This window comes from Poromitra crassiceps, assembly GCF_964638095.1.
Source record: "Poromitra crassiceps genome assembly, chromosome: 1".
Lineage (NCBI taxonomy): Eukaryota > Metazoa > Chordata > Actinopteri > Beryciformes > Melamphaidae > Poromitra > Poromitra crassiceps.
This window is the reverse complement of record NC_139623.1, coordinates 107,860,201-107,881,134: the sequence shown is the minus strand read 5'-3', so window position 1 is coordinate 107,881,134 and position 20,934 is coordinate 107,860,201. Positions and strand designations below refer to the sequence as shown.

The 20,934-nt window shown below is 43.5% G+C and overlaps 1 protein-coding gene across 1 annotated transcript in view; it reads left to right on the top strand.

The window, feature by feature from the left end:
• The window catches only part of rftn1b (raftlin, lipid raft linker 1b), a 214,707-nt gene that overhangs the window by 143,908 nt on the left and 49,865 nt on the right, over positions 1–20,934 (top strand). The window contains exon 6 of the mRNA XM_083647160.1: positions 6,306–6,509. Coding sequence (XP_083503286.1) covers positions 6,306–6,509 — 204 coding nt within the window. The remainder of the gene's footprint in view (positions 1–6,305; positions 6,510–20,934) is intronic.

Below are 20,934 nucleotides of genomic sequence, written 5' to 3'. Positions count from 1 at the left end.
TGTCACGTATGCGTGTATTGGCAACACGCTCTATCAGCTGGTCACGGATCATCTGCTCCTCCATATTTCCAAACTCACATGCAGCAACCAGTTCACGTAGGGAAGCCAGGAACTGGTTAATCGTCTCGTCAGGTCTCTGTGCTCGCTGGAGAAACTTGTGACGTTCAGCAATCACATTCACTTTAGGAACAAAGTGCTTTTTGAGTCCATCCATGGCAGCAGCGTAGGTAGTGCCCGTGTCTGGTAATGTGTAAAACAGTAGGTAGTGCCCGTGTCTGGTAATGTGTAAAACAGTAGGTAGTGCCCGTGTCTGGTAATGTGTAAAACAGTAGGTAGTGCCCGTGTCTGGTAATGTGTAAAACAGTAGGTAGTGCCCGTGTCTGCTAATGTGTAAAACAGTAGGTAGTGCCCGTGTCTGGTAATGTGTAAAACAGTAGGTAGTGCCCGTGTCTGGTAATGTGTAAAACAGTAGGTAGTGCCCGTGTCTGGTAATGTGTAAAACAGTAGGTAGTGCCCGTGTCTGGTAATGTGTAAAACAGTAGGTAGTGCCCGTGTCTGGTAATGTGTCAAACAGTAGGTAGTGCCCGTGTCTGCTAATGTGTAAAACAGTAGGTAGTGCCCGTGTCTGCTAATGTGTAAAACAGTCTTTGTCCCTCTGTCCCGAGTGCATGGAGAAGGACTGCACGCTGCCTCTCCGCTGGCCAGCTATCACCTGTAGCATTGATGACTAGCATGTAATTCTCGAACATCCTCAGCCAGATAGGAAACGGAGTACTAGGTTCGCCTGGGCAAGGCATGAACGGTGCAGGCAAAGGCACGGAAACTGCCATCCTCGTCGCCAAAAATGTGGTATCTTGCAGTTATAAGTAGTAAAAGTATCCAGGCAGACAACCTTCAATGTGCTTCATTCTCCGTTTATTCACTTCTTCTCTTCCTCTATTACAACCTGGTTGTACACCACACAACTGTGCTCCACAGTGCCCTCTGGCAGATACTCAGTGTAACAACACAACAAAAACTAAAACGGTTGTATAGATCTACTATGTCACCATGACTAACGATAGCTTACAGTAACGTTATTCTAGGTAGCTAAAACGTTAGCAGGCTAACGCTAGCTAGGTTTAGGTTACCCTAAGTAAGACTCACTGGACATTTTTCCTCAATGAAAATTATTGTATTGCACTATTATGGAAGTTATCAAACGTAACAATGATGACTTACCATTATGGCATGTTTACAACGAGTTGCTCGGCTGCTGTTTATCCTGCGTTTATCTGGCTCTGAACTAGACAGAACACCGGTCTAGGTGCGCTGGCAGGACACCAACAAAAATGGCTTCAGTATCCCACAAACCATTGCGGTATCCCACTATCCATTGCAACGATGACGTCCACTCCCAGGCCTAATATGCAAATTGTAAGGGGTCCAGACATTGGAGGGCCGTTCTTGGCCTCGTAACTGGTAAATAGGATATATCTGAGGAGCTCATGAACACAGCATAAATTAACTGGTAAATAGGATATATCTGAGGAGCACATGAACACAGCATAAATTAACTGGTAAATAGGATATATCTGAGGAGCACATGAACACAGCATAAATTAACTGATAAATAGGATATATCTGAGGAGCACATGAACACAGCATAAATTAACTGGTAAATAGGATATATCTGAGGAGCACATGAACACAGCATAAATTAACTGGTAAATAGGATATATCTGAGGAGCTCATGAACACAGCATAAATTAACTGGTAAATAGGATATATCTGAGGAGCTCATGAACACAGCATAAATTAACTGGTAAATAGGATATATCTGAGGAGCACATGAACACAGCATAAATTAACTGATAAATAGGATATATCTGAGGAGCTCATGAACACAGCATAAATTAACTGGTAAATAGGATATATCTGAGGAGCACATGAACACAGCATAAATTAACTGGTAAATAGGATATATCTGAGGAGCACATGAACACAGCATAAATTAACTGGTAAATAGGATATATCTGAGGAGCTCATGAACACAGCATAAATTAACTGGTAAATAGGATATATCTGAGGAGCACATGAACACAGCATAAATTAACTGGTAAATAGGATATATCTGAGGAGCACATGAACACAGCATAAATTAACTGGTAAATAGGATATATCTGAGGAGCACATGAACACAGCATAAATTAACTGGTAAATAGGATATATCTGAGGAGCTCATGAACACAGCATAAATTAACTGGTAAATAGGATATATCTGAGGAGCTCATGAACACAGCATAAATTAACTGGTAAATAGGATATATCTGAGGAGCACATGAACACAGCATAAATTAACTGATAAATAGGATATATCTGAGGAGCTCATGAACACAGCATAAATTAACTGGTAAATAGGATATATCTGAGGAGCACATGAACACAGCATAAATTAACTGGTAAATAGGATATATCTGAGGAGCACATGAACACAGCATAAATTAACTGGTAAATAGGATATATCTGAGGAGCTCATGAACACAGCATAAATTAACTGGTAAATAGGATATATCTGAGGAGCACATGAACACAGCATAAATTAACTGGTAAATAGGATATATCTGAGGAGCACATGAACACAGCATAAATTAACTGGTAAATAGGATATATCTGAGGAGCACATGAACACAGCATAAATTAACTGGTAAATAGGATATATCTGAGGAGCTCATGAACACAGCATAAATTAACTGGTAAATAGGATATATCTGAGGAGCACATGAACACAGCATAAATTAACTGGTAAATAGGATATATCTGAGGAGCTCATGAACACAGCATAAATTAGGTGTCCCTGATTTGAAAAAGGTTGACAATCACTGGCCTAAATGACTCTCAGTGAGGAAAGATGTTTTGGCAGCCGGTGACATGTTGAAAGGAAAGTTATTTTCTGGGTTGTCTTGTCAAGGATTAGTTTGCCATATTGTCCTCTTTGTGACGTGGGTAACATAGAGGCTCATGGAGGAGTGAATATTCTACTGTGATTCTACTTTCCTCAAGAGTGACAAATGACAAGATTTAGGGAATTTGGTGGCCAGCTGTCACATCAGGCAGACATGCCAGAAAATAAATGGTTATAAATGATTCATTCTTCCCCGGTGCCTGCCTCCGGACGGCCGGGCGGACGCGACTGAGCCGTGACCCCCCCCCACCTCAACTACCCCCATTCCCAACCCCCACCCCCTCTGACTCCCCCCCTCAAACTGACTGTTGTCTGCTGTCTGCACGGGTGTGTGTGGGTGGCAGCGCGGCACATTCAGCCCATCCATCTGGTTCACTTGGGAATGACAGTCCGACATTTGCATTCTAAAGACGTAGGGAAATGTTACCCAGGCTTTATTTGAATTGCTGCTGCTGCCCAAATTGAACGCCATTCACATTTCATATTGTGTGTTTTTTTCCATGCCAAGGAAGGCAAATCTTTCCCTCACATCACATCACGATAAATACACTTCTTTCCGCTGTGATTTAGTTTGATATTTGTAAATGCCAGTGACATCTGTGGGCATATTTCCAAGCTCGTTCCCCCTCCTGAGGCCCACTGCATTATGTATATTTCTGCTTGATGTAAACAAGAGCTAGCTGGAGAGCTTTTAATGCATTATTCAAGGTTAGAGTAGGAATCAACTCGGTTATAATAAAAATAGTGCCTTTTTATGTTTGGCATCAAACGCGTTACATCACTTCTGGAGCACATTACAGTCAAAGGAATATGAGCATAACATCTCGCATGAATGTGGTCAAATGGCTTCTGATTCAGTGAAAGAGCAAACTTCCTCGAAAAGGATTTTCAGCATATTTGTGGGTCTAGTTTGGGACGTCACACATCTTGTGTTGTCTTGTTCATACAGCAACTAATTCAGACAAGACTACATTTTTCCTGCATTTTGCACCTGCCAGGCTATTGTTCATTAAATGGAATCACAGCTGTGAGGAAAGAAGGAAGTGCACAAATCTACCTGAATAGATGTTCACGGCTGATGAACGCAAAATGTTCAGCAATGGCCAACTTTTCGCTGGTCGCTCAGCTCTATAGGAAATGAATGGCCTTATGGTGAATTATTGAGCATGTTGCTTACAGGGTGAATGTACAGTTAGTGTTTAAAAGTAATTCAAATGTGTTTTGCCCCAAACCAAAGACTTTTGTAGAATGGTGTTTTACATTGGTAACCATTGAAATAAACTCTAATTCAGACAATTATCCTGCATCTATCCTACCTCAATACTGCAGATAGTTCTTTCTTGAATGTTATACAATGGAACCAAAATAGTACCAAACCTCTAGTGCAGGGGTGGGCAACTATTTTTCATGGGGGCCACATGAGAAACCCAGATTGTTGCCGGGGGCCGAACAAATATTTTCATGCCGTAACCCATGGATGGGTAACTTTGATGAGAGAGGGCCACAAAAAAAATCCTCGTTTCAGATTTTGCTGAGGGTCGAATGGCACCAGCGTGAAAAAATTGGGGCATTTGAAGCCAGGTTTAGAGGAATAACTAATTTTTTATTAACAGTTGTGATGTCATTATTCAGTCTTAAAGGAAGGCTTTCCCGTGGGGAATATGAAGATATATTAAATCTCACGCCCCTAAGGAGTTGGAATCCGTTGAAATTTTTTGAATTGGTTGTTCAGAGCCTGAGCAATCAACCAAAATCCACTCTGTGTGGGGGGGGGGGGGGGGGGGGGAGGGGCGGGAGCGGGGAGCAGAAGTCCTACACTTCCCACAATGCACTGGGCTCGTGGCCTTCTTTTCCACGCCCACCCCTCAGGCATTTGGCTGATATCAAACTCCAGTAGGTGGCGGTAATGCACATATATATTTGCCAACCGCCATAAAACTCAAAGAAGAAGAAGAAGAAGAAGGCTTCGACATAAAAACAATAGTAGAAGAAGTACCGGTATATATATTTATTTTTTTTGCCTCCAAATTGCACCAAATTTAAACGGTAGTATATATGTCGGGAGATGTCTTCATAAAAAAAAATTCATGCATTTTAACACATTGAGTGCCACAGCGCTTCAGTAAAATTGTCTGGAGCCTGTGCCAGATTCACTTCCATTCAGTTGAAAACAGCTATAGATTTTTTTCTATTAGGGCTATATTGACAGCGCTGGACTTTAATGAAACATTGAACACTCCTGCTTCTTCCAAAGAAGAAATTTTGTTTCTAGACAGTTCCATTATGAAATGACAGCCTCTGAAAAAAGTGCACTTTCAAGGGTTTTCTGCCGTTTTTTTTTACTTTTCAAGATATAGTCACTTTTATGAATACCTTTTGCACTCTAATTTCGAGCACATTCACTGACTCTGGCTGGTGTTTTCTGATGTGGTGGCGTGGTGTGGTTTCTGTGCAGCCTGCGCGGCCTTTAACCACCAATATTTGATCCTTTTCTCACTCACTCCTATGTCACCGCCTGCTCTCCCAGCAGGGCTTGGAATTAACTTTTGACCACCCGCCAATACGGCTGTTAGATTTTAAAGTTAGCAGCCAATTAGAATTTCCACTAGCCTAAATGTTTTTCTTGAAATAAACCAGAATATGAGTGGGTTCATTTAAGCATACGTATCAGTAAGTGGCCCGGGATTCTCAAAGCCTGTGTTAAGGGTCACACAAGAACAAAAATGCACTCTTGAAGCTAAATGAATCCAAAACAACGAGTTAATTATTTAAATGTTTACTTCAATGTAGAACAGTCATTTCTTACACATGAGTTTACTTTTAGCCTTTTAGTCATAAAGATTATTGAAAGATATTCCATACTCCACTAATTCCAGACTTAAATGCTATAACAGAAGTGGAGTATTGGCCAGAATGACATGAACATTTGGAAACTTATTCAGCGGGTATCTTGCATGTTGCGTTCAGGTGCACTGTAAAAAAAAAAAAAAAAAAAAAAAATTGCAATACCATCGCGGGCCGCAGAGGGGGCGCCGGCGGGCCGCATGCGGCCCGCAGGCCGTATTTTGCCCATGTGTGCTCTAGTGTCTCCCAACCAGCTGACTACCCTGTACTGTACCTTCTGGCAGCTGAAAAGAGAGAAAGTCCTCTTATGGATGGAGCCAAATGACTCTGGAATGTGGCCAAAGTACAGCAGCAGGTCAGGAAGCATGCAGTAAAACCAGGGGCTTCTACAGAGACTACATCTGTATTGCCACAACCCCTATGGTGTTAAATCAATGGCGAGGTCTTGTTTTCTGTCGTGTCTCCACAGCCTCAACCCCTGATGTTGTTAAATCAATGGCTGTTTGTGTCTTGACAGGAGTGGATCTGCTCGCCTTGTTCAACCACCCGGCGGCACGGGAGAGCCAGGTGAAGTACTACACGGTCAAGGTGCCGCTGCGCGTTCAGAACCGAGACGAGGGCGTGAAAGGGGTGGAGGCCAACTGGCTGGATCACATGACCCAGCACTTCAACAACGGAGCCTCACTGGTCGATGGATACTTCCACCTGGGCGCTGAGAGCGGTAAGCCGGCATGACTCGTTATTATTGGCGGAACACAGAGGTTTATCCCAGAGAAATGATACGCTGGGAAATGTTTTCTGTACGATGAACCTCATTGCACTTTACTTGATGTCCAAGCTCAGTGTATTTAGGTCACGTAGCTCTTACATGCTATCAAAACATGAGAATGAGAGGTTTCATGTGAGATATAAGTACGTTATAATCCTTTAAATATGACATTGGCCCTATGCGGAAGTGATAAAAACTTTAGTTCCTCAAATGGCCACTTGAGGCTGGCTCCAAAAGGCAGTCATTCCCCGTTCACCCCCATGTTAAAATGCCAGACTTTACAACAGGATTAAACATGTTTACAGCCTGGTTAAAAAAAATGGTTTTAGTCTACATAGCTCATTTTACCTTCCATGACAACTGTTCTAAACTACGCAGGGTGAATTTTTATACAACTCACCTGTTGAGAGTCAAATAGATGATAGAAAAGATCATGTTTTTGCCGTGATTGACATGTCGCCTGTCCAGTCATCACGGAGCTTGCCGATCATGGACCAATAGGAGACGGCGCTGTGCCCCTGATCTTGCGCCAGCCAAAACGCCAAACTAGAGGCTTCAAAACGGGAGTCCACAAACCAATGGGTGACGTCATGGTGACTCCGCCCATATTTTCTATACGATCTATGATGAAATCGCTAAACTTCTGTCATGTCGAGAATCACAATAATGAAGCTTAGAAGCTAGAGTTCATGCCGTTGTTATATTTGTCATCCTCCCCCCTTTTAAACTATTTCCTGTTTGGGTTTTCCTCCTCCATCACAACCCAGAGGCACTGTGCTTAATTCTGACACTGTTGCAATAAGGCAGAGTAAATAAGAGTCATAATTCATTAATCTGAGAAAGTGTACGCCTCAGCAAGTCTGAAACACAGATAATTAACCTGATAACAAATTAGTGCCTTCTTGCATATTTTATGTTCCGGGAATCGAGTAATGTATTATTATGATTCAATTTTTTCTGACTATTAGGTTACTCTAATATATTTTGCATTTATTCATGTGCTGTTATAGGATATGCACCTCTTGAAGACTAAAATCATTAGATAAGAAGTGTAGACCATAAATGAGTGGTCCCATTCGATAAGATTTTAGCTTTTAGATGTTTTATTACAGAAAGCGTATGAAACCCATGACCAAAATAGTTATACATTCTGTCTTTAGTCGGGTTTCCATCCATCTGTTTTTATGCGAAATTTCAATTTGCGCATAGAAAAAGTGAGTGGAAACGCTGCCTAATTCGCAAAAGCCTCCAAATATCGCAAAAACGTTTTCACGCTTGAGGGAGGCAGAAAAGTCGGGTGTATCGATAAAAGGAAAATGCGAAACGTGCGGTGGAAACAGATTAAGCAATATTCCGTTGTCTCTCCATTCAAAAACCAGGCAGTTTGCCTTGATCATTGCAAAACATGACATGCCGTGTAGCCGACACACAATAGGGCTACACACGGTAATTACAAATAATGGTAAATACGCGGCACAATACCCACTGTGGTAAACAGAAGAAGACTGGGATATTAACTTTAAGGCGACTCACTTCTAGAATTGAATGAAATTGTATTCACTTACTATCTGCTCCGTGGATTATAACGTTATGCTTGCCGAGTCGCACCTGGTAATCCAGAAATGGCGTTATGGTACCTTTGTCTACTTGTAGATCATCAAGAAACTTTAAATGAATAACGTTAGATGTGTTTAATAGAGCTGTATATCAGGTCTAGCAGCTCAGACAGCCTCAAACACGAGGTGATTGACAGCTCTATAATTCGCAAAATAGCAGTGGATGAAACGCGCATTATTTCGCATTTTCTTTTGCCGACTTTCTGAAAATTTGATTAAAAGTTGCGATACATTTGGATGGGAATCCAGCTAGTGTGTTACTTATTGATGGAATTATAGTGGCCCCTTTTTGCTGGGGGCTCTCTGGAACCCCCTCAAGGACCTCTGGGGGGTCCCTGGACCCGACTTTGAGAACCACTGCCAAAAACAACAACCACAGACTGTTTTGAAAAAAGCTCTCTCTACTTCCACGGTAACTTGCAGCTCACAGGATAGAATTCAGCTCACGACTATTAGCCGATCCACTTTCAAAACAGCAACTACATACCGCTAGGTGAAGTTGTACTTTGTGGTATTTGGTCCCCAGGGAGCAGCTGGCGGTGCGATATCAAAGCTCCACTCCGTTTGTTTTTTAGTAGCTAATTACATCAAACAGCCACGCAGCTCCCGAGCCGTAGAGTCAGTGTCCATCCACGCTGTCTCCATATTTAGCAACCTCTTTGAGATGCCTTCCTGAATTGGTGATGTGCCTTTTCGACACAGGAGACCCTCTCAACCTCGTAAACATCAAGGACACGCTCGACAGCAAAACAGTGCACGAAAGGATGCGGAATGACAGAGGCAGAGGCACTGAAATTGGGATTGGAGATGGCAGTTACAGTTACAGGAACCCAGCGCGTCTCAGTCTGCCATGTACTGCCAGATGTGTGTGCAGTGACTGATGTAGTCTAATGAGTGTACAACCTTCTACTGTTGGCCAATCCAGTAATGCGTTAATTGCATGGAGCTAATCTGAAAAGGATTATAAAAAAGCAAGGGATCTTTGACAACAACTTTAATTGTAATTGGGCAAACAAAAACAAACAAAAACATTGACAGACTTGTCATAAAGTGTCCACCCCAAAATGCAGCATGTCAGCGTCTGTTGTGCTGCTTTGTGCGTTTTCACTCAACATAACAACTGAAAGTAAACCACACTTCATCAAATGTGCACAACTGTGCCATTGTTATGCCTGTGATTTTGCTCATTGATTGAAATTAATTGCCCATGCAGGTGTGAGTTTGGCAATGAAACTGAAACAATGAAACTCATTATTACAAACATTTAACACCAGATAGGGTTCGACCAATAGGAGTTTTTGAAGGTCGATATGAACATGTTTTTTATTTGAAACACCATATGTTGTGCTAATATTCAATATGTTTACATTGTTCCATTTTTATGCCGAAAGATTACAAGTATTTCCGCTATTTTATTTAGCAATTTTCAATTTTCAGAAGAACACACAAAGACGAACAAACTCAGATACAGGAAAAGAAAAGGAAGAAGGAAAGAAAAAAATACATACACTACAATACTACAATGTGGTGCTATCAGCTGCATAAAGTGCGTATGTGCTTGTAAAAAAAACATTGTGCATGGGATCCCACACAAGGTGGGTCCATGGGAGACCAGCTGGGCGAATCACCCGTCGCCCCTAACCTCATCAAGGTAGGCCAGAAACAGGTCCCACATAGTTAGAAATCTCTTAAGTGAGTTGGTCCTCAGGAACCTGAGTCTCTCCATCCGTATAACAGACATTATGTCCGCCAACCACAGCTGAAAAGAGGGTGGAGAGGGGGACTTCCATTCCTGCAGAATGAGTTTCTTGGCAACAATTGTCCCCTGTGTCAGAGATTGTTGCACAGCTGTAGGGAAGTCGAGAGAGGACTCCGAGCAGCCAAAGATGGCGAGTTCTGCCTCTGGCTGAAGGGTTATTTTGTAGGCCTTAGAGTACGTCAAATATTTTGGCCCAGAATCTGGTCAGTGAAGAGCAGGACTAGAAGGCATGAGACAGAGTGAAGATTACAAGTATTTAAGCGTTTCCCCCAGAATTAGGTTCTTGTCAAAGGTAGAAAAGCCTCTGAAACCGAATTTAGGTCATCATGGGACAGTGACACTCTCATGGGACACTCAGACTAACTCAATTATTTTAGGTTTTGCTCGCGCCAACAACCCCCCCCCCCCCCCACCCCCAACTGCAATTAACTGATTCCCTGCCACAGTTGCAAAGTATAAGTCACCAGCCACCAGGGTTTTTTATCATTTTGACTAATCTCCCAAGACCCACGGAATATTTTCTTCTATGACTATTTAAACACCGAATATCCCAAAAGACAGAACAAAGCCTCCACTTTGATGGGGAAAAAGAGTTTGTCTCTCCCTTCTTCGTCTCTTCGCATGCCTTTTTGTGCACTGAAGCGAGTGAGAAATTCACCCCCACACACTCTCATCTTCTCCGTGAGAAGCTGGTGCTTCCTGGTCCTCGATGTGTGGAGGTCTGGAGCATATTTGACGGCTGAAATTTACACTATGTGAGGGTTTACAAAGCGGATGACTGATCTAACTGACAGGAGCAGCAATGATTGGTGTGCGTTTACCAGTTTATTGTGAAAGAAATCCTTCGGTGTGGAGTGACTGTCAAGAGCCCGTGTGACAAGCTTGTGTTTTGAGCTTCCTCCATGAAGGGAGATTGATGCTGAGAACGCTGACTGGTTTCGTGGGGGGAAAACTCTGGCCTGCAGAGGACTAGATGGGTATGGTAATCATTTCAAAGGTGGCCAAGAGTGGTCTTTAAAGTTGTATTGTCACTGTATGTTGTGTATAAGAAAAAATGACAATAAACATATTGGGGGGGGGGAGGTGGCCAAGAGCACTATCTATCGTATGGCACTGTGAAAAGACCCATTGACGCAGATTCGCATCAGTGGTAAATGGACTGCATTCATATAGCGCTTTTATCCAAAGCGCTTTACAATGTGCCTACATTCTCCCATTCACACACCGAAGGCGGAAAGCTGCCACGCAGGGTGCTGGCACAGCCATCGGGAGCAATTCGGGGTTCAGTGTGTTGCCCAAGGACACTTCGACATGCGGACTGGAGGAGCCGGGGATTGAACCACCGACCTTCTGATTAGTGGACGACCTGCTCTACCTCCTGAGCCACAGCCGCCCCGATCATTGGCGGGGAAGTGTTGATTGTGAAATAACGCAATGTTGCGTCTATGGCGGAGAATGAGTTAAAATGAAGAATCAATTCCTCCGCCCCAAAATACTGAACAACTAAGTGAATGAATAAAATTGGCAAAGAAGACAGGGATCTTACAGACTTTCAGTTTTACAGTCTATGGGCTCTATCTTCCCGACGGCGGTAATTTTGCGTTAGCGCCCGTTTTGCGCTGGAATAGCGCCACGCAAAGCCCTAATTGTGGCCGTGTCGGCCCGCTGCGCTTCACGTCATCTCAGCGCAAACCTCCATAGGCGTGTTTATGCCCATATAAGATTCACAAGGTGAGATCACTCCCCTTAAAAGCCACAGTGTCACCGCCATCACGTCACCAGCTTCTTTCTTGCTGAGAGCAAGCAGAGAAACAGAGAGAGAAAAGAGAGGGTGAGAGAGAGAGAGAAAAGAGAGAGGGGGGGGGGAACGAGAGAGGGAAGAGAGAGAGAGGGCCGCCGCGCAATTACGCAGTGATGTCCCAAAGCGTGCGCTTACTGTAATTAGACGTTTCGTTCATATAGGCTATAACATAGCCCTACACATCTAAAAATATTTGTTTCTTTAATAGGGTAGGAATGTGTGAGATTTGACTTCTAGCCTATTTCAATAGCCTATGTCAGAATTGTCCACTCTGGTTAAGCCATTGACTGCGGTCACGCCATCCGCGCTGTGGAGAAGCTGGTCTTGCATGCGTGCAATTAAGGTAAAGTCCCACTGATTGTCACACAAAGTGTGAAATTTGTTCTCCGCATTTGACCCATCCCCTGGGGGAGTGGTGAGCGGCAGCGTGCGCCGCGCTCGGGAATCATGTGATCTAACCCCCCAATTCCAACCCTTTGATGCTGAGTGCCAAGCAGGGAGGCAAATGGGTCCCATTTTTATAGTCTTTGGTATGACTCGGCCGGGGATCGAACTCACGACCTCCCAGTCTCAGGGCGGACACTCAGACCACAAGGCCACTGAGCTATAATTGCAGGGAAAGCGGTTACTGTACTGGCCGGACACTACAGGTGTTGTGCCAAAAAGTGGATCGGTGCCCTGGGTGTTTTGGGCCGGCCGGCCAGGGTGGGGAGAGGCAGCTTGGCACAACACCGTCACAACTTTCTCAAAAACAATCTACTGTTACCTCACTGCACCACAAACCTGTATGGTCGGGAATTATGTAGCCTAATAAAACCATGACAAACAAATTCTCATTTTTAAATCAAGGTGTGTTTTGTCTGCAATGTAGGCTATAGTTGAAAGTCAACGTGGCATTCTGAGGAGAGAAGAGTGTCTGCAGGCGCGAGTAGAGAGTGACATCCATGCCGTGCGTAAATGGATCCAAGCAAGGATTTCCTGCACTGCACTGAGATGTGGAGACTGTCTGCGCTCAGGCGTACGTCTGCGTTTGCGCTAAGACCAGCTATTTCCTGGCGTTAAATTTGAGAGCACCCACGGCCCCTTTTTCTAACACATTGCGCTGGAATGCCTATTTTGGAAGCGACAACTCCCAAACCTCTCTTTGCGCTCGGCAGATACCGACGGTATCTTCCCCACAGCGCTAAGTGACACTTGCGCGAGACACATAATAGGCTAGAGGCCCACCGACACGCCTGGGCCACGCCTACACCTGTGTCATCACAGCGCAAAACTGGACGGTGGAGGCAGATGATAGCTTAAGACGCTGGGAAGATAGCAATAAGTGGCGCGCAGAACGCAGCGCAAACGATAGCGCCGTATGACGATAGGGCCCTTTATGTAGCTGTGGTCAGGAAGGAACCTCTGTCATATTGACGATGGATGACATGACTGGCCATTATAGTCATAAGCCTGACACTGATGTACAGACTGGCCATTATAGTCATAAGCCTGGCACTGATGTACAGACTGGCCATTATAGTCATAAGCCTGGCACTGATGTACAGACTGGCCATTATAGTCATAAGCCTGGCACTGATGTACAGACTGGCCATTATAGTCATAAGCCTGGCACTGATGTACAGACTGGCCATTATAGTCATAAGCCTGGCACTGATGTACAGACTGGCCATTATAGTCATAAGCCTGGCACTGATGTACAGACTGGCCATTATAGTCATAAGCCTGACACTGATGTACAGACTGGCCATTATAGTCATAAGCCTGGCACTGATGTACAGACTGGCCATCATAAGCCTAACACTGATGTACAGACTGGCCATTATAGTCATAAGCCTGGCACTGATGTACAGACTGGCCATTATAGTCATAAGCCTGGCACTGATGTACAGACTGGCCATTATAGTCATAAGCCTGGCACTGATGTACAGACTGGCCATTATAGTCATAAGCCTGGCACTGATGTACAGACTGGCCATTATAGTCATAAGCCTGGCACTGATGTACAGACTGGCCATTATAGTCATAAGCCTGGCACTGATGTACAGACTGGCCATTATAGTCATAAGCCTGGCACTGATGTACAGACTGGCCGTCATAAGCCTAACAATGATGTACAGACTGGCCATTATAGTCATAAGCCTGGCACTGATGTACAGACTGGCCATTATAGTCATAAGCCTAACACTGATGTACAGACTGGCCGTCATAAGCCTAACAATGATGTACAGACTGGCCATTATAGTCATAAGCCTGGCACTGATGTACAGACTGGCCATTATAGTCATAAGCCTAACACTGATGTACAGACTGGCCGTCATAAGCCTAACAATGATGTACAGACTGGCCATTATAGTCATAAGCCTGGCACTGATGTACAGTGTAGAACATTTGCTGTTTTCAAGAAAATATGGCAAATCAACGCTATTCTGAAAACATAGCTTTTGATGTTGATGGTTGGTCTGGGGTTCATGTAACCACCGTTTGTGTTGTCGTGTCTCGTGACATCACTGTTCATATTCCAGCAGTCCTGCTCCTCTATATTCCTAAATCCTGTGCCATCTATTGTGTCTAGTCGACTGACTGGCATGGTGTGTACACACACACACACACACACACGCACGCACGCGCACACACACACACAGGCTACACATACACATACAATGCACGGCCTTCCCATGCTCCTTTCAAAGATGGGTTTCCATGGTGAATTAGGGGGCATTGTATGCATAAGCATTGTGCGTGTGTGCGCGTGTGTGTGTGTGCGCGTGCGTTTTTGTGTGTGTGTGTGTGCGTGTGTGTGTGTGTGCATGTTTGTGTGTGTGTGTGTGTGTGTGTGTGTGTGTGTGTGCGCGTGCGTGTTTGTGTGTGCGTGTGTGTTTGCGTGTGGGTGCGTGTGTGTGTGTGCGTGTGTGTGTGAGCATAAGGCATGTCTAATATGGTGGCGTGGCTAGGCGGGAGTGAGTTGGCGGTGAGCAGAGACCTCACCTAAGCCACCGGGTCGTGTATTATAGCGATATTGAATTGACAGATCCTAAGCTGCACGCCGGCCCCGGTGTCATAAGCCTGGCATTAAAGATTCATACACAGCATGGTACTGCCTGCAAAGGCAAACACACTTACCTGTCAGTATACACACCCATGTACATGTACATTGACATGCACACACACACCCACACACCTACATTAAGTACACACAGCCTCCCTGGAGGTGGAGGACAGAGTGTGGGGTAGAGTTTGTTGTTTACTGGAGAAGTGACAGTAATGGTGTTGACGGGGGAGTGTTGCTGGTATAGCTTAAGCTATCTCCAGACCCACAGTGAGGATTTGTAGCCCGGGTTGTGACACATTGAGCTATTCATATGCATGACAGTCAGTCCTCACTGGTTTCTACATTTGGGCAAAGCCAACGGAGGGAGAGAGACGGAGAGAGAGAGAGAGACAGAGAGAGAGAGAGAGAGAGAGAGAGAGATCCATGGTAATATGAAATTCCAATAGGTATTATTTTGCTGTGACAAGAAGAAATTTGGGGAAGGGAAACAATGTGCCAGCATTTCCTCTGAGACCAAAGTTGACGAGATGCAGAATTAGAACTCTGCAATGTTTGTGTCTGTGTTTGTCTCTATACAGCATGTGTGTCACAGGGGGGTTTTCTAGTGAGGGAGAGGAGGATGGTCCTCCTCCATTTTTTAGAGGAGATTGGGGATTTTATATAATATATATATATTTTTTTTTATAAAATATCAATCAAATGGGTTTTTTCTGATGTGCGGACGCTCTTTTTTTCATTAATTATATTCTTAAAATGCTTCAACAACAGTGACACCTGTAGGGCACTGATGGAAAGGAGAGCGCTATGCAGACAGGAGTCTGGCCCGGCCCTCAGGTGTCCGGTACAAAAACATTACCCCTGAGGGCGTTTATTTCTTTGGTAATTTATCTAATGCAAATATATGATTGGTTGAAAAACACTTGCAATTCACAGGGAACAGTGAAATGATGTGTTTTTCAACCAATCATATTTAGCTGAAGCCTAAACCGCCCTTACCCTCAATTTATTCAACCAAATTGGTTGTTGATTGGATAGATCGGTAAGATTGACATTGTATTGTCCAATGATGAATGAGTCAGACTCTCAACGCTGAATCCAGCTCCACTATAGGAAGTGAATGATGACATCAAAATTCCACTTTGCTGTGATGACCTGACAGTAATAGATATATTTACACGACAGTAACAGCATATTATATGCCCCTTCTTCTTTTTCTTTTTCTTTTATCAAGCAGTAAGTTAGCTCACAAGCCAGGCAGTCGTTGCATTGTATTACGCGAGCCAACACGAGTTAGAGCGGGCGGCCGCGGTATGTGGCCACCCGCAGATTTCAGTCTCCGCAAACACTGGGATACTGCAACGTCTCGGCTGCACGCGGTTACAGACGGCATGGATGTATTGTGCAAGTAAGTCAATTAAGTTCAAGTTATCCGGGCCTTCTAGTAAATTCGGCGTGCAAATGGTCCACCAAGCAGCGCTATTTTTTTCCGTATTAATATGTTTCATGCTGCATAGCCTGCCATTTTGCAAATAAAAACGGCGACCTTAAACTCTCACATTTTTAAACTGAATTTGGCCGGTACATCTACGGCTGACAGCGAGCTCATTTTTATGCCTCCGCCGGCGAAGCCAGGCCGAAGGCATTATGGATCCGGGTTGTCCGTCCGTACGTACGTACGGCCGGCCGTCCGTACGGATGTCCGTCCGTCCGTACGGATGTTTGTTAACGCCATATCTGAGGAACGCCTGGACGGAATTTCATCAGATTCGCCTTAAACATTCACTTAGGCTCAAGGATGATCTGATTAGATTTTGGTGGTCAAAGGTCAAAGGTCAAGGTCACTGTGACCTCTCGAACGCCATTTTCAAGCTTGTTAACGCGATATCTGAGGAACGCCTGGACGGAATTTCATCAGATTCGCCTTAAACATTCACTTAGGCTCAAGGATGATCTGATTAGATTTTGGTGGTCAAAGGTCAAAGGTCAAGGTCACTGTGACCTCTCGAACGCCATTTTCAAGCTTGTTAACGCGATATCTGAGGAACGCCTGGACGGAATTTCATCAGATTCGCCTTAAACATTCACTTAGGCTCAAGGATGATCTGATTAGATTTTGGTGGTCAAAGGTCAAAGGTCAAGGTCACTGTGACCTCTCGAACGCCATTTTCAAGCTTGTTAACGCCATATCTGAGGAACGCCTGGACGGAATTTCATCAGATTCGCCTTAAACATTCACTTAGGCTCAAGGATGATCTGATTAGATTTTGGTGGTCAAAGGTCAAAGGTCAAGGTCACTGTGACCTCTCGAACGCCATTTTCAAGCTTGTTAACGCGATATCTGAGGAACGCCTGGACGGAATTTAATCAGATTCGCCTTAAACATTCACTTAGGCTCAAGGATGAACTGATTCCATTTTGGTTATCAAAGGTCAAAGGTCAAGGTCACAGTGACCTAACAAATGCCATTTTCAAGCTCGGTAACGCCATATCTCAGTAACACATTGACTAAATTTCTTCACATTTGGCTCAAATATCCAATTCTGCACAGAAACGCCTTGATGCAATTTCTTCCTATTTGGCTCCAACATCCACTTGGACTCAAGAATGAACTAATGGCGGAGGCATAAGTCCGCGTTGCGGTCGTTCTAGTTAAAGCTAGAGTGATGATCTTTATACCATATGAAAGTAGAAGAAACAAGGAATCGATTGGGACCAAGCATGTTTGGGGCGGATTTAGCTCAGGAGGTAGAGCGGGTCGGCCAATGACGCAAGGGTTGGCGGTTCGATCCCCGCTCCCTCCTAGCTGCTGTCGCTGTGTCCTTGGGCAAGACACTTAACCCTCCTTGCCTCGTATGATTGGTATGATTGGTATGAATGTAGACATGAATGGTATGATTGGTATGATTGGTATGAATGTAGACATGAATGATGGTGGTTCGGAGGGGCCGTTGAGCGCCAATGTGTGGCTGCCACGCTTCTGAACCACCGGTACGAATGGTGTGAACGAATAATGATTCTGTGTAAGCGCTTTGAGCCTTGGAAAGGCGCTATATAAATCCAATCATTATTATTATTATTATTATTATTATTATTATTATTATTATGTCAACCTAGCATGTTGGGAAGGGGGGGTAAATAATGCTTCAAAGTTGATGAATTTGTCGTAACTTTCCCCTCCATGCAATTGAATGTAACTAAACTAGTATGTTGGTATTAAGTTGATGACAGTAGCTGATAGTCACTCCCCCTGTCTATTAGGGCTGCCACAAACGATTATTTTGATAGTCGACTAGTCACCAATTATTTCAACGATTAGTCGACTAATCCGATCATAAATTGCAGCTTATCGCACAATTACTCAATCGCTCTGATTTAGCTATCATCAGCTTCTAAATTTAGCTTCAAGTTGTTTTAAGCATGTGCCAACTAAAAATAAAGACAAGCTTATTTATTTCTGCCATCAATGTACTTGCATGTAATAAATGTAATATAGTGCAAATTGCAAAACTGCTAAATAGTACACATTGAAATTGAAAACATATAGTGCAATGAAATATGTACTATCCATTGAATGAATAATGCAAAATAAAATTTGGGCACTACTACGTGGAATGGAAATGGATTCACTATGTATGCAACCAAAATATCAACAAAAATAAATAGTTTCAGTCTTCTCAGGCATGAAACACATTTTTAAATGCAGTAAGTAGAGAGTGCAAACTGCGGAGTATTTTATTTCAAATTGTTTTTATTCGTTTTTAAACAATACAAACAAGAAAAAACAAACCCCGTAGAAGACAGACAATACAAAATAGGTGCAAGGTTGCATGATGTCATACATGTATACAATCTCCTGAATAATTGTGATGCAATGACAACCAAGTGTAAAAAACAAACAAACAAACAAACAAACAAACAAACAAATAAACAAAAAAAATAAAGACAAGGAAAGGACAAGAGGGGGGTGGGAAGAGGGTAGGGTAGAGCTGTTAGGGGCTACTAATCTAAAGTTCTTGCGTCAAATTCCTTATGGTAATAATCTAAGAAGGGGTGCCAAGTCATTTCAAACTTTTCCAGAGAACCCTGGACTGTGCATCTGACTTTTTCTAGCTTAAGAAATGACATTACCTCACGAATCCAGCGTGAGTGTGATGGAGGTGTGGGCGATTTCCAGCTAAAAAGAATAAGCCGACGCGCTAGTAATGTTGAAAAGGCCATTAGATCTGATTGATGTCTGGATATCCCACTGTTGCTAGGGGCAACCCCAAATATTGCAGTAATTGGATCTGGGTCGATCTGTTTTTGACATATATATGAGAATGTATTAAAAATGTCTGACCAGAATGTGTATAATTTTGGGCAAGTCCAAAACGTGTGGCCCAGAGTACCCGGAAACTGATGGCATCTGATGCAATTTGAGTCTGAGCCAGGATATATCCGGGCCAGGCAAACTGCGGAGTAAAATGAGGTTTCCAGTATTCCCGTCAGCAACACGAGCTTAACGTTGCTATGATGACAATGTTACAGCAAGGCTTTTAACGTTAATATCGTTAGCCAATAGCTAACGTTAGCAGATAAAACTTAACGTTGCGGTTGGCAGTGAGCTAACAAGCTAATTAGCCTTTATCTCTATCACCGTCTGCATTCGCCACAACGTGCTTCCCTTTGAGATGCTCGCACATCATACTCGTGCTGCCATGATAAGCGAGTTCAGCTTATTTAGCAGATTTTGCATTTCACATTATTGTGGGTGAAATGCTCCCACACTTTGGACGTATGAGGACGGCTAGACATTTTTTCTGTGGAGAAAAGCACTGCAAGCTGCTTGTTTTTCCGGTCACAGTGATGTCACGTTTTCCCCGGATGATCGGTACTGCACATCAAAGACAGGACGGAGACGCCTGGAGGCCAGGCCAGCCAGTATAGCAGGCAGCAGCTTCGGGGAAACAAAACAAATGTTTTTTTCTTTTTTTCAGCTAAAAAAAAACATGCGATGACGTCGATTACCAAATACGTCGGCCACGATTTTGGTCATCGACGTCATCGCGACTAGTCGACTAATCGTGGCAGCCCTACTGTCTATACGACAGCTACTGTCAACAGTACAGTATTGGAGTGGTTTTGATTTATTTATTCATCAAACCTTTTACTGACAAACTAACTGTAAATGGCTTACTTTATTTTGAGGTGCATTGCATTGCTCAACAAGAAATTATTCCCAGATCAACTCTGTTTCGCCTAAAATGCACCAGATGACAGCGGTTTAATCCATCTTATTTGTTTGTTTAAATAATGCAGATTGTTTAATCAATCTGCATTGAAAATGTGCAAAAATTCACCAACCAACAGTTGTAGCCTAAAGCCAGTGGTTTTCAAAGGGGGGTCCCCAGCAAAAAGAGGGGATAATCTATTTTCACTATAATTCCATCCATAAGTAACACAATCTAAGGTAGTGTAGAAGTGAGTAACTAAGCTAATAATAACCATAACAGCACAAATAATTGACAAAAATCTCGAAATAAATATACAGTATTTACTCTGAGAAATGAAATAATGAGAAAAGGAACAATTATTGATGGTTACAACTAGGGGTGCACCGATCACGTTTTTTGCCACCGATCACCGATTGCCGATCACCTATGAGAAATATCTGCCCAACCGATCATCGACCGATCACCGATTACCGATTACCGATCACCGATATATATATATATACGCCCTGGGGTGTCCGTAAAAACACGAGGCAGGAGACAGATGGGAGTTCAACCGTTTAGTTGTCAGTTCTCTTCAGTACAGTACAGCAGTATAGGCTCTTTACAGCATTATGACAGGAATAGTAGGATTGTGTGTGGTCTGGAAAAAGGAGGCAATAAAATATACAAACAGGTCAGTAACCAAGCTTGCTGTTATATAGGCCAATTATAGTGATAATTAACAACTAATAATATATAAATGATAATTAGGTAAACTGTAAGTCAGTTACTCTTAAACACCAGTCTTGAACCATGAGTAAAGCCAAAGAGCTCCCACTCATAGAACCGGGGTTATGCACAATAACCGTCATACATTGGGATCCGCATCGAACGAACATCAAAACGACCCGCCCATCGAGGCCGAGTTACAGTGTTATAATTAGCAGCACTATGAGT